The following is a 16,737-nucleotide window of genomic DNA, read 5'->3' as shown; positions in this document are numbered from 1 at the left end:
ATGATGTTTTAGGTCATATTTATGCAGAAATATAGGAAATTCTAAAGGGTTCACAAACTTTCAAGCACCACTGTACATGCGTCAGATAATCCTGATAACCCAGCCAGCAGCCACAATTGTTTAGTGTAATAACAAAGCCATATCTGACAAAACCCCATCCTGCACACAACTGGCTCCTGCTCAGTCATACAGATGTGATGATTACCAATAGGTGTATTCCACCTCTGGAACACATCCACACACACTGTGTGTTAATTGTAGTACCTAATTTTATAACTCTAGAACCTAATATTATTGCACCTCTTAAACAAATTGTTTAAATTTAGTATAAAAACCTACCAGCAGCTTCTATCCCCTGCACTTCCTTTCTCTTTCACACCTGCCTTCTCCACTCAAAACTGCAGTGACAAGTCTCAGGTGGAGGAAAGCTTTCCTGTGAGTCCTTGTTGCTGTTTACTCAATTACAGCAAGGGTTCAGTGCCACTCTTTTCATTTGCCATCTTTAGCCACTCCTTGCACTTATCTTTATGGCTTTTCCAGACTCCCCAGGGTTGTGAGCAGCAGCATCGCCCAGTGCCTCACCTCTTCTGACTTCTGCAGTAGAGTTAACAGTCACCATGCTCCACATCAGACTGCCATTCAGTAGGGACCTGTGACATCAAAGTGCAGTGTCTTGAAAATCATACAGAATCATAACTGAGGCTGTCATGAAAAATAAGAGACAGGAAAAGACTTGGGCAGAAAAGACGGACGATTAAAAAACAGATGTAGTTTTATACATTTTCTGTAATGGAATTGTATAAGCTGATTATTATTATTATTATTATTATTAAACACTGTCTTTCGGGGTGGCACGGTGATGTAGTGGTTAATACTGTCATCTCACAGCAAGAAGCTTCTGGGTTTGAGCCCAGTGGCCAGTGAGGGCCTTTCTGTGTGGAGTTTGTATGTTCTCCTCGTGTCTTTGTGGGTTTCTTCCGGGTGCTCTGGTTTCCCCCACAGTCCAAAGACATGCAGGTTAGGCTAATTGGTGGCTCTAAATAGACAGTAGATGTGAATGTGAGTGTGAACGGTTGTTTGTCTCTATGTGTCAGCCCTGCAATGATCTGGCGACTTGTCCAGGGTGTACCCCGCCTCTCGCCCATAGTCAGCTGGGATAGTCAAGTCAAGTCAAGTTTATTTGTATAGCGCTTTTAACAATAAACATTGTTGCAAAGCAGCTTTACAGAATTTGAACGACTTAAAATATGAGCTAATTTTATCCTGAATCTATCCCCAATGAGCAAGCCTGTGGCGATGGTGGCAAGGAAAAACTCCCTCAGACGACATGAGGAAGAAACCTCGAGAGGAACCAGACTCAAAAGGGAACCCACCCTCATTTGGGCAACAACAGACAACGTGATGATAACATTAATAGTTTTAACATGAAGTCAGTTTAGTTAATGTTATAAACTCTTCATCGATGGAAACTTGAGTGCAAAACTGTTCATGACAACTGCAGTCCTAAAGTTAGCAAGTCAACTGTAGTCCTCAGTCATAAAAGCATTACTGTAAGTGTCCAGAGCATCCTCCAGGTGTGACTTTCAACTGTCCACATGGGGCCGTCCTCCACAGGAGCGATGTAATGAGACTCCAACCAGACACAGGGCACCAGGATGGATCAGGCAGGTCCGAGGAGCAGAAGAGGTCAGCATCTCGATCCCAGGACCGACATGGAACTCCGAGGGACAGATTTGGGGGGGAGAAGAAAGAGAAAACACAGTGTGGCAGCGGGGGCGTGGTCAAGCGCTGGTCTGTGACGGGGGGGCAGAGTCAGGGAAGGTAAGTGGCAGAATCACTACACCTGAGAGCAATTAACCTGTGTTTGTGTGTCTTCCCAGTGACCGCGCCCTATTTAAGGAGGGAGAGCGAGAGCAGAGGGAGCTCTGCCCCGAACCAGACGCCAGTGTGTGTGTGTGTGTGTGTGTGTGTCTGTAAATTGCATATTTGTTAGACTGAAAAGTGTAGCAATAAAAACGCTATATCAACCTGAACTCTGTCCTGCCGTCTCGGTATAATCTATCCTTCATAATAGAAAAATAGGGGAAGGATGGGGTGCCGTTCGGCGGGAGCATTTGACCATCGATTACTCTCACTTGGTCAAATGCATGCTGCAGAGTCTCGTCCCGTGACTGTTCTAATGGGAAATCTGCAAGGGATTCGCCGAGAGAGAGAGGAGGAGCCTGTGGCTCCTCACTCCGATGCGGAGATGACGTAGACGGCTCTGTGACAGCTGCTCCCACAAAGGCGACACCGGGACCTCCCCCTGCTGACGTATGGCAGGACCCACTCGTTACTAAACAGCTCATCAACTCCCCGAATCCCGGCCAATCAGTCCCCAAAATGATCGAGTGGGTGAGGCGAGGATTAACCGCCGCCTTTACTATAAGTTTTTCCCCTCGGAAGAAAATGTGGACCGACACCAAAGGGTAGCTGTGAACATCCCCATGCACACACAACACCTTCACCCCCTGTGCTCCCCCCAATGCCTCATTTTGCACCAGGCTTTGGTGAATTGAGGTTTGATTACAACCAGAATCCACCAACGCCTGATATGTATCCCCTTGAATACTCACCGGTATGCGATACGCTCTGGCCCAATCGAGGGCGGCTTCTGGCGCGTCAGGGATCCGAACCACCGCGCCCACCTCCATTGCCGTGCACTGCTGTTGGAGGTGGCCCAGCTCCCTGCAGCGCCAGCCAACCGGCCCGGGCTTCCTCTCTGCACCGGTGTTCTGGGGCTCACTCACCTGGGGGGGGGGGAGACAGACACAGAAGGGAGAAACGGGAGGGCACCGCAGGTGCGGCGGGCCGGCTGGGGTGGGGCCGGCCCCCGCCTCCACGGTGGGGGAATGGGGCGAGGACGGCACACAGGAGGAAGGAGAGAGAGAGAAGAGGAGAGAAGAGAAGAGGCTGTCTGCTGTCCTGCCACCAGAACAGCCGCCAAATGGTCCTCCGCCAGCTCGATGGCCTGATCCAGCAACGCCGGGCGGTGGCACTGGACCCACTCCGCGGTTCCTGTTGGCAAGCGCGCGATGAACTGCTCCAGCAGCACCCGGTCGACGATCCCCTCGGCATCGCAGTTGTTGGCCCTCAGCCACCGCCAGCAGGCGTCCCGGAGTTGCTGGCCAAACGCGAACGGCCAGCCGACTTCCTCCAAGCGCAAAGCGCGGAAGCGCTGGCGCTGCTGTTCGGGGGTGCGCCCCACACACTGGAGGATGGCCCGGCGAAAGTCCGCCCGGCGGTCGGCGGGGAGCTGTAGCGCAGCCAGCTGCGCCTCTCCCGTTAGCAGGGGGAGGAGGCGCGCCGGGTGCTGATCCATCGGCCACCCCGAGGTCTCTGCGACTTGCTCAAAGAGCGTGATGAAAGCCTCGGGGTCATCCTGCGGGCCTATCTTTGTCAGGGTGAGGGGGGATGGGCCCGCGGTGGGAGCGTCGGTAAACCCCGCCGACGTGAGGAGGTGCCGGAACGCCCGTCGATCCTCTTGCTGGGCCAACACCAGGGCCTCGAATCGCTGCTCCTGCTCCTTACGGAGCTTGACTAGCGCCTGGTGCTGGCTTTGCTGGGCCGTGGTGAGGGCGTGGACCAGGTCGGCGAACGGGGAAGACTCCATGGGGCGGTTCAGCGTCTGCGCTCCAGATCCCGGGTTTCGGCACCACTGTAGCGGTTCTTGCACAAGGGTGGAGCACAGAAGACGGCAGGACAGAGTTCAGGTTGATATAGCGTTTTTATTGCTACACTTTTCAGTCTAACAACTATGCAATTTACAGACAGACACACACACACACACTGGCGTCTGGTTCGGGGCAGAGCTCCCTCTGCTCTCGCTCTCCCCCCTTAAGTAGGGCGCGGTCACTGGGAAGACACACAAACACAGGTTAATTGCTCTCAGGTGTAGTGATTCTGCCACCTACCTTCCCTGACTCCGCCCCCCTGTCACAGACCAGTGCTTTACCACGCCCCCGCTGCCACACACAGGTTGTTAGGTATGCCCAATGGCACCTGAATAAATAGGAACAGTATACATATTGCACTGAGTACAAGCAGAGACTCTGGCAACTATGACAGCATAAACTAAGGCCAAGTTTACATTAGACCGTATCTGTCTCGTTTTCTTCGCGGATGCACTGTCCGTTCACATTAAAACGCCGGGAAACGGGAATCCGCCAGAACCCACGTATTCAATCCAGTTCGTGTCTGGTCCGGTGCTGTGTAAACATTGAGAATACGCGGATACGCTGTGCTGAGCTCTAGCTGACGTTGTCATTGGACAACGTCACTGTGACATCCACCTTCCTGATTCGCTGGCGTTGGTATCTCACACACAGCGGCTCAGTCCCGAATCACTGCTCGTGCGCTTCACTCGCGTGCTCTGTGAGCTATGCAGGGCCGGAGTGCGCACCCTCCAGAGGGCACTCGCTGTTCAGGGCGGAGTGATTTGGAGCGCAGGAGGAAGCGCTGAGCCGCACTGAGGTTTATTTACACATTTCAACCTCCTTCAGGCGCTTAAACTCAGTGAGAACATGAACATCACAGCCAGGTGTGTTTATTTGTTGGAGAAGGTGTTCGCTTGCCATCCTTCCACTTGCAAGTGGTGAGTGACTTGCGCATGCCCGATATGCACTGGGATCATGTGACGTGCCGTCTAATTAGTCATGTGATTAGCGTATCCGTGTATTGGCATTGCTGTGTGCACGCGAATCGTGTATTGGCGTTGCTGTGTGTACGCGAATCGTTTTAAAAACATTAATCTGATGATCCGCTGATTCGAAATAATGTAAACAGGGCCTAAAAGGGGAGAGCCAGAAGGTAACACAGGCATGAGGGAGCCCCAGGACATAAAGCAGCCATCCACTACACCATCAACAAACTTGAGTGAGCAAGCGAGTGGGGGGCTGACAGCATCCATACATCCCAGTTTACCAAAACACTCTATGTCTGAGGACCCTTCAGATCTAAACCTTTACCTCATAAACACCATTAACAAAAGTCTTGACGAAACAGATATGTTTTCAGCCTAGACTTAAATGCTGAGACTATGTCTGACTCCCGAACTTTACTTGGAAGGCTGTTCCATAACTGTGGGGTTTTGTAAGAAAAGGCTCTGCCCCCTGATGTAGCCTTCACTATACGAGGTACCAGCAGATAGCTTGCACCTTTTGATCTAAGTAGACGTGGCGGGTCATAGAGGACCAGAAGTTCACTCAGGTACTGTGGTGTGAGACCATTCAGTGCTTTAAAGGTCAATAGTAGTATTTTATAATCAATACGAAATTTGATTGGGAGCCAATGCAGTGTGGATAAGACAGGGGTGATATGGTCATATTTTCTAGTTCTAGTAAGGACTCTTGCTACTGCATTTTGAACTAACTGGAGCTTGTTTATGCACTTATTGGAACATCCAGACAGTAAGGCATTACAATAATCCAACCTGGAGGTAACGAAAGCATGAACTAGTTTTTCCACGTCATGTAGTGACATTAAATTTCTTATCTTAGCAATATTTCTGAGATGAAAGAAAGCTATCCGGGTGATGTTATCAATGTGAGTTTCAAATGAAAGACTGGGGTCAATAATCACTCCAAGGTCTTTTACTGCTGCACATGAAGAAACAAAGGCCATCCAGAGTTACTGTGTAATCAGAGAATAATTTATTGTTTTTAGAAGTGGTTCAATTACTTCAGGTATTATCTGTTTGAATAGATGTGTAGGTAAGGGATCTAGTACATAAGTTGAGGCTTTTGATGCTGAGATTAATGAAAGTAATTCAGTTTCTCTAAGGGGAGTAAAACATTCTAATTGCTGATCTGATACAGTTATATTGTTAACTATAGGGTCACTTACATTGTCTGACCTTAAATTAGCAGTTTGAATTTTTTCTCAGATATTCTCAATTTTGTCATTAAAAAAAATTATGAAGTTGTTGCTACTACATACTACAGGTGTGCATGTGTCTATAGTGGACTTATTCCTGGTTAATTTTGCTACAGTATTAAATAGGAATCTAGGATTATTTTTGTTATCTTCTATTAGGGAGGAGAGATATGTTGATCTAGCAGCACTAAGAGCTTTTCTATACTTCAGGAAGCTCTCCTTCCATGCTAATTTGAACACTACCAATTTTCTTTGATGCCATTTACGTTCCAATTTTCGAATGGTCTGTTTTAAAGTGCAAGTGTCATCATTATACCAGGGTGCTAATTTTTTGTCTCTGACCATTTTCCATTTAAGAGGAGCTACATTACCTAAAGTATGGCGGAACATTGACTCTAAGCATTCAGTTGCCTGATCAAGTTCTGCGGGGGCTGACAGTGACCCAATCAAAGTTGATAACTCTGGGAGATCGTTTATAAAGCTCTGTGCAGTAGTTGACGTGAATGTACGTTGAATACAGTAGTGTGGTGAGGTGCATATTTTATTACTCAGACATATTTTGAATGAGATGAGTTAATGATCTGAGATAACTTAAGACTGTGGAAGTATAACTATATTTTCTACGTTTAACCCGAATGTTAGTATTAGATCGAGGGTGTGACTACCATTATAGGTCGGTCCTATGACATTCTGATTAATACCTACTGAATCTAAAATGGACAAAAATGCTGTTTTCAAAGGGTCTTCTGGGTTATCGAAGTGAATATTAAAATCTCCGACAACTAAAGCTTTGTCTTCGGAAATAACCAGAGCCGAGATAAAATCTGCAAATTCAGAAAGAAACTCAGAATATGGCCTGGGGGCCTGTAAATAATAAGTAACAGAATTAACTGGGTATAACTATTTTTTGAGGCTACATACATTATATTAGTATGAAGAACTTCAAATGTATTAAATTTATAACCAGGTTTTTGTGTTACACCTAGATAATCTCATCTCATTATCTCTAGCCGCTTTATCCTGTTCTACAGGATTGCAGGCAAGCTGGAGCCTATCCCAGCTGACTACGGGCGAAAGGCGGGGTACACCCTGGACAAGTCGCCAGGTCATCACAGGGCTGACACATAGACACAGACAACCATTCACACTCACATTCACACCTACGGTCAATTTAGAGTCACCAGTTAACCTAACCTGCATGTCTTTGGACTGTGGGGGAAACCAGAGCACCCAGAGGAAACCCATGCAGACACGGGGAGAACATGCAAACTCCGCACAGAAAGGCCCTTGCTGGCCATGGGGCTTGAACCCGGACCTTCTTGCTGTGAGGCGACAGCGCTAACCACTACACCACCGTGCTGCCCACACCTAGATAATTGTTATAAATAACCATGACATCTCCTCCTCTACCAGTTAGACGAGGCTGGTGTATATAACTGTATCCAGGAGGACTAGCTTCATTTAATGCTATATATTCATTTGGCTTTATCCATGTTTCAGTTAAACAAAGTACATTAAAACTCCTGATCAGTAATGAGTTCATTAACCATTAGCACTTTAGATGTAAGAGATCTAATATTTAATAGCCCCACCTTTAGTTCAAAGGTGCTGGCAGTGGCTGTACAGTCAGTATGATCAAATTTTATATCAATTAGGTTACTGGAACAAACTCTCTGAATATTTCTACTTTTTTGTTGAGCTCGGGGAACAGACACAGTCTCGATGTAGTGGACCCTGAGTGATGACTCTGTGCAGCTAGCAGACAGTTGGTTTAGCCTGTTCGTCTGCTCCCTGGCCTTGCCTCTGGATTGTCAGAAATTAACTAGGCCTGTTCTGAGACTATGACCTATGCTGCAGGAAAGAGAACAGCACCTTCCCAAGTGGGATGGATACCGTCCCACCCTACAGGCCAGCAGTGCCCTCAAAATTAGCCCAATTATCTATAAAGCCCACACTGTTTTCAGAGCACCACCTCGACAACCAGCAGTTCAGCGACCATAACCTGCTGTAAGCTACATCGCCACGCCGCATTGGGATGGGGCCAGAGCATACTACAGCATCAGACATCGCCTTCACTAATTTAAACACCTCTACAAAGTTACTCTTAGTCACCTCAGACTGATGAAGGCGTATCATTAGCTCCTGCATGGATAACTATCTTTGAGAACCTGTGCTTGCCTAGGACCCTAAGATTACCTGCTATGCCCGGCACCCTGGCTCCCAGTATACACCTGACTAAAGCTGCTGGTGCCCCTAAAGGCTGAGCTAATTTCATGTGCCGTATGATAAAGTCCCCTATAACCAGAGCTCTTTCAGGTTTCTCAGTGGGTGCATCACTAAGGAGAGCAAACCTGTTCGACACGTGACACGGAGAGGAGTGGTGCTCCCGTGGGCGAGCCTCAGTGGTAGCTTTGGCTCTATGCTTATGCTGCCGAGTCGTCACCCATTTGCTCTGCTGTAAGGGTTCTAATGCCGGAGTTGGGGGATTACTAACTCCACCTAGGGCATCCAGATTTTCCCCTACAGAAACTACACTGTTCTCATTCTGACTGACCTTCTCTAAAGCCTGGATATGCGCTTCTAACACTATAATCTTCTCCATCAGAGAGCTAACTAATCTGCACTTCTCACAAATAAAGCTAGGTGTGCCATGATGAAAGGATTCATGTACCTTAATTGAAGATCTGTTGATATTAAAGCAGATCCGATGTGGATGGCCTCCGCTTATGGTCTTCACGCAGGAGGAGAAAAAAAGAAAGCTTCCAGTCTCTGCATTCTTCCGAAAAAAGAGAGAGAGAAAAAACGGAAAAAGGAACGCGAAAGTACAATAAAAAATGAAGAGGATACTGGAAAATTATTTGTAGAAAAAATTTTTAAAAGATTAGTAATTAACGCCAACACTCGTGGGAAAAAGACTCGTCGCAAACAACTCCGGAACCAGGAAGTGTGTAGCACAGAATGCGCATGCGCAACCCAATCACCAATCACCCTATCCAGCCTATAGGCTCCAGCTTACCCGTGACCCTGCACAGGATAAGCGGTTACGGATAATGGATGGATGGATTTTCTTTTGGACATTTAAAACCATATTGATACATTTAGATAGGTATTCATTGAAAATAAGTTTTAAGATTCAGTGAAAACATTTGCTCCGCCTAATAAATATTTACATTTAAAATTTGCATTTAATATTTTCATTTCACATTTATGTATTTAACATTACATTTAATGTTTACATTTGACAGTTAGATTTCTATTTAGCATTTATTTGTAATATTTACATTTAATGTTTAGATTTAGATTTTACCTTTACATTTAATATTTACATTTAACATATAACATTTAGGTTTATTTTTAACAGTTATATTTATTCACATGATTTATAATGTATAAATTTTTTATTATTATGTATCAGAAATATACGCACTGAAAATTAAAACTATTTTATATAAATGGCTCAAAATGGCCCTAAATGTTTAAAAGTCAGAAAGAAAAGAGTATTAAGCTCCACAAATATTTACATATTGCTAGATTCTGGTCCCAGGTTCACCATTTGTTATTGTTTCGCTGGATATTAGGAGAATGGAGCAAGATTGATTTACAATAGTTGCATTCAGGAGGATACCAGAGATATCTCCTTTTAAAATGGGGACCAGAATTTAACTCATTCATATTTTATAAACGCACTCTCAAAGCGATATTGCAGAGAGATTGCCTGTGGCAAAGTCAAGGCTAAACTAAAACCCCGTGTCAGATTGTTGTAATGGTTATTTCTAATGTAGGCTCTCAAAGAAACCTTTAGACGATTTGTAGGAGAGGGTGAGCTACTCTGGCTCAACTTCTCAGAACTGCCGAAAAGAGATTAAAAGCATCACAGGACTGTACATTGCCCCTCTGGAGTGCCAGATATGGCTACATTCTTTTGTAAAGTATACATGTACCCGACACTTCTTTTTAAGAAAAAAAGTATATCGCTTTGTTAGGATTGAGATGGACAATCATCTCTAATCATCCTGGTCATAGCCTTCTTTGCTCCATATTGGCAGATATATTTGACTTCAGTGACAAGTTCTATTATATTTACGTTTCTTCTCTCTGGAAAGTTTGTTTTTTAGCTTTTTAAAGAGAACATTTTTTTGTTTTATTGTAATTCAAAAAGCTTTTATCTCACCTTCATGATATGGGAATTCCATCCATCCATTATCAACCTGGACCACTTAACCATCAGGGTCGCAGGGTAAACTGGAGCCAATCCCAGATGACTTCAGGTGAGACGCAGGGTATACAGGCACAGGGAGAACATGCAAACTCCAACCAGAAAGGCCCCAGTCAGCTGTGAGGTTCAAACCCAGAACATTCTTCCTGTGAGCCAATAGCGCTAACCACTGCACCACATGGGAATTCCTTCTTGATGTACAGTATTTCTTTATTTAGTATCAGTGCTCTGTCACCATTAGCATCATCAGAAATTTAAGTCCAAATCAATTACAAACTGTTTGAGTATTGGCATAAAGAAATATGTATGTCTCTCAGAAATGTAGAGGCATTGGTCTGTAGGTACCATGCATCCATAGATAGGGGGCACAGGTTTAGTAAAGCACATTTACAGCAACCGGAAGTACATAAAACAGGTATTCATCAGCACTGAACTAACTGCACATTTCTTATCCATTATCTTTTCACAAGACAATATTCTACCATGCTAGCTGCTTTTTTCTGCAGCAAACAGGAACTGGAAGATCCCCCCAAGTCTTTAATGTTTGGTGTTTGGGAGCACGTTGGCTTCTTGGTAAGTTACAAGGCTCATGGTTAGTGAATAGAGGCTTTGCAGTGTCACGTGACCCCATAGCAATGGTAACTATGCCGTCATGACAGGAGGCACGCTTGTAGTGCTTCATTCAGCTGAGTTAGTTATTGATCGGCATGGGAAGGTTTTGCTTTTGAAACCAGGCTCATCATGTCCCATTTATCCGCAGCTTAAATGAGGTCAACATTTTAAGGGAATAAATTAGAAAAATCTGATGTTTTTGTTTCGTTCAAAACCATTTGCACATCCAAAAATGCAGCAAATCCTTCCCATACTGATAAATAACAACTAACTCGGCTGAATGAAGCACTACAAGCGTGGCCCTGTCATGGCGGCATAGTTACCATTGCTGTGGGGTCACACGATGGTGCAAAGCCTTTATTGTGGATTGAAACATTACAGAGTGCTGAATTCACCAGGTATGTTTACATCTGCGCCAGATAAATACATTTATTTGCGTTTAGAGCCAGATATTTAGCTACACATGCATTTGCACAGCAAATTCAAACTCAGCCTTTCCTTTCAGTTTGGGCGAAAGAAATCGCAGAAGTAATTGGGAAGTTCATATCTGATAGTAGCGAAAGCCAGATTCAAAAGCACACCTAGTGCTGCTGAGAGTTGCATGACTCTGAGAGCCCAACGCGCTAATAGCAGATGAAGAAAATCCCCATGCTTCAGACACACCTCTCCTTGTGAGTCATGCTAACAGCTTAGCCGTGTTTAATTTTGTTTCATTGTAAATGACATTTTGTTTTATGCTGCGAAGTGTCTGAATGGATCACGTAAGCACTGTCATTAAGTTTCAGTTATTGTGCTTTTATAAAGTTGAATGTTTTAATCAATTGAAATCTGAGCATTCGTCATTGCTTATGTCTACATGAGAAAGCAGCATATAATTTTTTTTTTAATGTGGATGGGAGCAGATGGTCAGATATGAATCTTGTACAATAAAAGAGATACTTTTTTTTAAGTGCAAGTCCATTAAAACTCAAACTGCAGTGGAGACACATCGGGTACCTCAGCTCTGCAGACTATAAGGCTGTAACTACTCTGCTTTTCATTTTACACTAGTATTGCAAATAGCTGCAAATGGAATTTCAATCTGAACTCTCAGTTATACGTCCACTGGATCTAAATATATTAGTCTAGTTAATCATGACCATTAGCTTTCTGTTCACTTATGTTAACTATGTTTGATTCCCCCCCACAACAACCACAGTAGCGGACAGAAGTTAAAAGTCTAAGATTTCTTTAAACACATTGTTTAATAATTGTTACAGAGTGCAAGCGATTGAAGCAATTTGAGTATAGCATTGTTATGTACCCAGATAAATCTTAAAGTAAAATCTTAAAAATACTTGTGGGGAAACACTGAATGCTACTAGTGATTAAAATTGTGCATTCTTTCTGAGCTGATTGTGAGGGATTGCACTGACACTGCTCTTTTAATTACTAGAGAGGAGAAAATCGCTGTGTGTGCCTTTTTCTCTTAATTGCTTTTCCCTTGGCTTGGCTGTAATCGGGCTGCCATTGTGTTTATTGATTTAGTTTGATGTTCTTAAATCTGGAAGATGTTATACGATATATTTGTCTGGTGATGGGGTCTGGGTGCACAACAATCCAGCCACAGGTAGCCTTGCTATTCACAAGGCCAAGTATCTGCAGTCAGATCTGCTTATTTAAACCTCTTCTGATTCTTCCTTTCACTGGGTCTATATGGCCAAAAATATGTGGACACCCAATCACGACACCCATATGTGGTCCTACCTCAAAATGTTGCCTCAAGGTTGAAAGCACATGCTCAGCTTGAATGCCTTTGTATACTGTAGCTTCACTGAAACTAAGGGCTTGAGCCCAAGCCTGTTCCAGTATGGCAATGCCCCTGTAGTCCATGAAGGTCCATGAAGACATGGTTTGTCAAGGTTGGCTTAGAAGAATGAGTGGCCTGAACAGAGCCCTGATCTCAACTCTGCTGCACACCTTTGGGATGAATTGGAACACTGGTTCCCCAGACTGTTTGAAGGGGGCAGTGGGAGGTGACACTAAATTTGTAATGGGATGTTCAACAAGCACATGGGTATGATGGTCAGGTGTTCACATACATTTGTGAATATAGTGTCTGTTTATTTAATTCTGTGTCATGTCTGCTACTACTATTCTACAGGCCTGTATGTTTTTAAGCTAAGTGACTACAGAGACAATTCATATGAAAGATGGCAACTGTAGCCAGCACTGTCAACACTGGTTTAACAGCACTGTGTAGAATGTTGTCAACAAGATTGTAAGCATTGTGAGGCTTCATGAATTTCATTGCTTGTTTAGGTAGTAGAAAATGGGTTATATGCTTACAGGTATTCTACTGAATCAAATACAATCTGGAAGAAAAATAACTGAGAATATGAGACAAAAGTCTTTGGAATATTCAGTAGGAACTCTATGGCATATAGGTGGAATGGGCTAACATGGTAGTCAATCATATATAAATGAAGTGTTTATGAAGATATGATGGATATAAATGAAGTGTTTATGAAGTAGTAGTTTAGGATAGTGCACTCTGGTAAACAAAAACAGTAGTTAGATTAAAGATGTCTGGTTTAAGTTTTGCATACATTTGTCCAGGTTGTGTATCCAGTCCACCTTGTCCCTCTCTGTAGTCTGAGAGTCAGTTCAACTTAACAATAATTGAGTTGCCTCTCTCCCTTTGTTTTTTCAGGAAACTTCACTCTGGCAGAGTTAGGGATCTGCGAACCCACCTCCCACCAGAACACCTACTGCCCCAATCTTGGGCTACTGCACGGCTATACTCTGAGTGCCGGCTCTGATGCTGACTCGGATCCTGAAGGCCCCATCTCTCCAGAAAGAGCCATGCAGCTGTGGAGCACCCGCAACGTCAAGTCCCGCCACAGCTCTGGTCAGTCCAGTCATGAGAACTCGGCCCTGACCCTCACTGATTCTGAAAACGAGAACAAGTCTGATGACGAGTCAGGTAGGTGGGAGTGCATGAGGATAGGAGTAAGCAAGTGACAGGGTAGAGAAAGGTGCTTGAAGTTCTCGCAGCATGATTTTTATTAACCATTTTTGTGCAAAACTATGGAGCAATAAAAAGGCAAGGATTTCAATTTCTTATTCAAAGTTTGACTTCATTTACATTCTTCGGGTTTGTGGTTCACCATTTTTCTCATATGAAATAAAGTGTGTTGTCTTGGGAGCAGCACTGTTTCATAAATACTGTACATCAGGTAGGCTTTTTATATTAACCAAATTTAAAGGCAAATGAGACTAAGTAAAGGTGTTTTTACACTACGCATATAAATAGAACTTCCCTCTGGATGTGGCTGATTTATCCTGATGTTCGAATACTGCTTGGAGCTTCTACAATTCTGCTGCTGTCCCACATAGAGACCATAAAGATTTGTACTTCCTAAAAAATAAAATAGTTCATGTATGCTCAAGTCTTATCTTTTCTTCAGAGGATAGTCTCACCTGGATACTGTAGATTTGTACCTAAGAACTGCTGCTGTAATCAATAATACTGTTCTGTGCTCATCCCAGGACTCTTATTCACAATTCACTCATACTAAACATCCTTTCAACACATTTAGTACTGTTTAACTTTATGCTATGCAGTTGTAGAAAAGTAAAGATTTATAATCCACCACCTGGAGTCAGATAGAAGAGGTACCATTTTGAGCCTGGCTCCTCTAATGGTTTCTTCCTCATATCCTTTCAGCGTTTTTGCTTTCTTGCCACCTTCACCTGCCACTTGCTTATTAGGGATCTAAATCGTGATTTCTATAAAGCTGCTTTCTGAAAATGTCTATCTTTGTTAATTTTCTTCCACCTTGAAAGACAACTGGATGTTTACACTGATGGCAGTAAAAATGACAGCCTTATGAGTTCAACATGCAATGATGTTTTCACTGCCTGTGTCTTCCTCTTCATTCCACAAGACAGAACATCTGGAATCTTTTGAAATATATTGCCAAACGTATGTGGACACCTGACCATCACACCCATTTGTGCTTATTGAACATCCCATTCTAGATTTACTTCCCGTTCACTGTCATCATAACCTCCACTCTTCTGGGAAGGCTTTCCACTAGATTTTGGAAAGTGGCTGTGGGGATTTGCTCATTCAGACACGAAAGCATTACTGACGTCAGGCACTGATGAGAGGCAAGAAGGCCTGGGTGTAGTCTGCATTCTGGTTCATCCCAAAGGTGTCCAGTGGGGTTAAGGTCAGGGTTCTACACAGGCCAGTGGAAAAAGGTTTGGGCCTCTTGTTCTAGTGAAAGGAAATTGTAATACTCCAGCACACAGAGGCATCTTATTCAATTGTGTGCTTCCAGTTTTATGGCAAAAGTTTGGCGTAGAACCACATATCGTTTTGATGGTGAGGTGTCCACAAACTTTTGATAATATACAGTAGAGTGGATTGTACTAAATTGAAATATTTAGTAAGATTTAGTTCTGTTTGCATCAAGTATCAAAACGCATACAACTAGTACCTGTGGTACTGGAGTGCTTGCCAGTGGAAAAAGCATAGTTCCAGTTGATAAATGTTCATGATGAAGTGGAAAATGGCTCGAAACGATAACTTGCTGACAAGATGGGATTATTTTTCTTAAAAGTGGATTTTTATGCATCATTCTATGGCTGCAGTTTATACTTTCTCTCGAGTGTTTCCCCTGGTAGTTCTTGTGCATCACATCCTCCGGTTTCATGTTTCCGTGTTAATTCGATGCCATCCTAAACCCTTCCATGGCTTGTAGGAGGTGTCAAATGAGGTTAATGAAAAGACACAAAAACCCCACCTAATTAGCAAGATTCACAAACAACTGTAGCAGTTCTGTCAGCTGTGAACTCCAACATCAGAAAAAAATCTCACCCAATTTATGAAATTCTCAAACAACTATTGAATCTATAAAAAACACCTTGGAAGAGAAGTCACTTTCATCTCACCAGTTGATAATTGCATCTTAGCTACTTGCCATGCTAATCTCTTGTCCATGGTTTATTAGCATGATCCTTGTTTCAGAGTTCATGACTGCACAAGGACATGGAATGTCCCAACCACCACAGCATGCCGCCTTCACTGAGGCTGTTCATGTTGGAGATTGTTTATTAAAACAGATATTCAGACTTGTATTATAATTGCAGTATGTGTATTGCTGAAAGCTTGTGATCAATGAGGTTAAAAATGTAAAAAAAAAAAAATTGTGTAAGAGCAAGACCACTTCTCTCAAACGATATGCTGAATATCGAAATACGTCTTTTTTTCAATGAAAGAGAAGAGGGAAAATATGGAAGGAGAGAAAGCAAACCTGCATTTTTTCTTCTTTTTTCAGCAAAAATGCTTTATAGATATATATCATCCTCTCATTGTCTCTATGCATAGGGATGCAAAAACTGTCCTTCTCTCACTCTTTTGCCTCAATATGGATGTGTCGAATCTGTCAGTTATTTTGACTGATGGGTGTCACTCATAGTGGCTGTAGGATGTGATAGTATGAATGGGGTCAAGTAAAAGATTTCCATTCCTTATCTCTTTTTGCCTGCTTTCATAAACACTAAGTGACTATAAGCCAACCTGGATTTTTTTGGGGGGAAGGGTTTTATATATATATATATATATATATATATATATATATATATATATTACACGGTGGTGCAAAGACATGAAGTTTATCCTTGAGTGATGAATGTATATTTCATGAGTGAGCAAAGTGATTTACAGTGTCTTGCAAAATTATTCATCCCCCTTGGTGTTTGTCCTGTTTTGTCACATTACAAGTTGGAATTAAAATGGATTTTTTTTGGGGGGGGGTAGCACCACTTAATTTACACATGTCTACAACTTTAAAGGTGCAAATTGTTGTTTTATTGTGACACAAACAATAATTAAGATGAAAAAAACAGAAGTCTGGAGTGTGCATAGGTATTCACCCCCTTTCATATGAAACCCCTAAATAAGAGCTGGTCCAACCATTTCACTTCATAAGTCACATAATTAGTTG

General features: G+C 43.3%; 1 protein-coding gene across 7 annotated transcripts in view; it reads left to right on the top strand.

The window, feature by feature from the left end:
• Window positions 1-16,737, top strand: part of tenm2a (teneurin transmembrane protein 2a) — a 466,651-nt gene that overhangs the window by 50,630 nt on the left and 399,284 nt on the right. For 6 of the 7 annotated variants that reach the window (XM_060927881.1, XM_060927876.1, XM_060927880.1 and 3 more), the window contains one exon: window positions 13,434-13,706. In XM_060927881.1, coding sequence (XP_060783864.1) covers window positions 13,434-13,706 — 273 coding nt within the window. Of the gene's footprint in view, window positions 1-9,715; window positions 9,733-13,433; window positions 13,707-16,737 lie in introns of all 7 variants that reach the window. The other variant, XM_060927879.1, reaches the window with a different exon arrangement.

This window comes from Neoarius graeffei, chromosome 8 (assembly GCF_027579695.1).
Source record: "Neoarius graeffei isolate fNeoGra1 chromosome 8, fNeoGra1.pri, whole genome shotgun sequence".
Classification (NCBI taxonomy): Eukaryota; Metazoa; Chordata; class Actinopteri; order Siluriformes; family Ariidae; genus Neoarius; species Neoarius graeffei.
The sequence above is the reverse complement of the archived record's forward strand: the minus strand, read 5'-3'. Positions and strand labels throughout refer to the sequence as shown.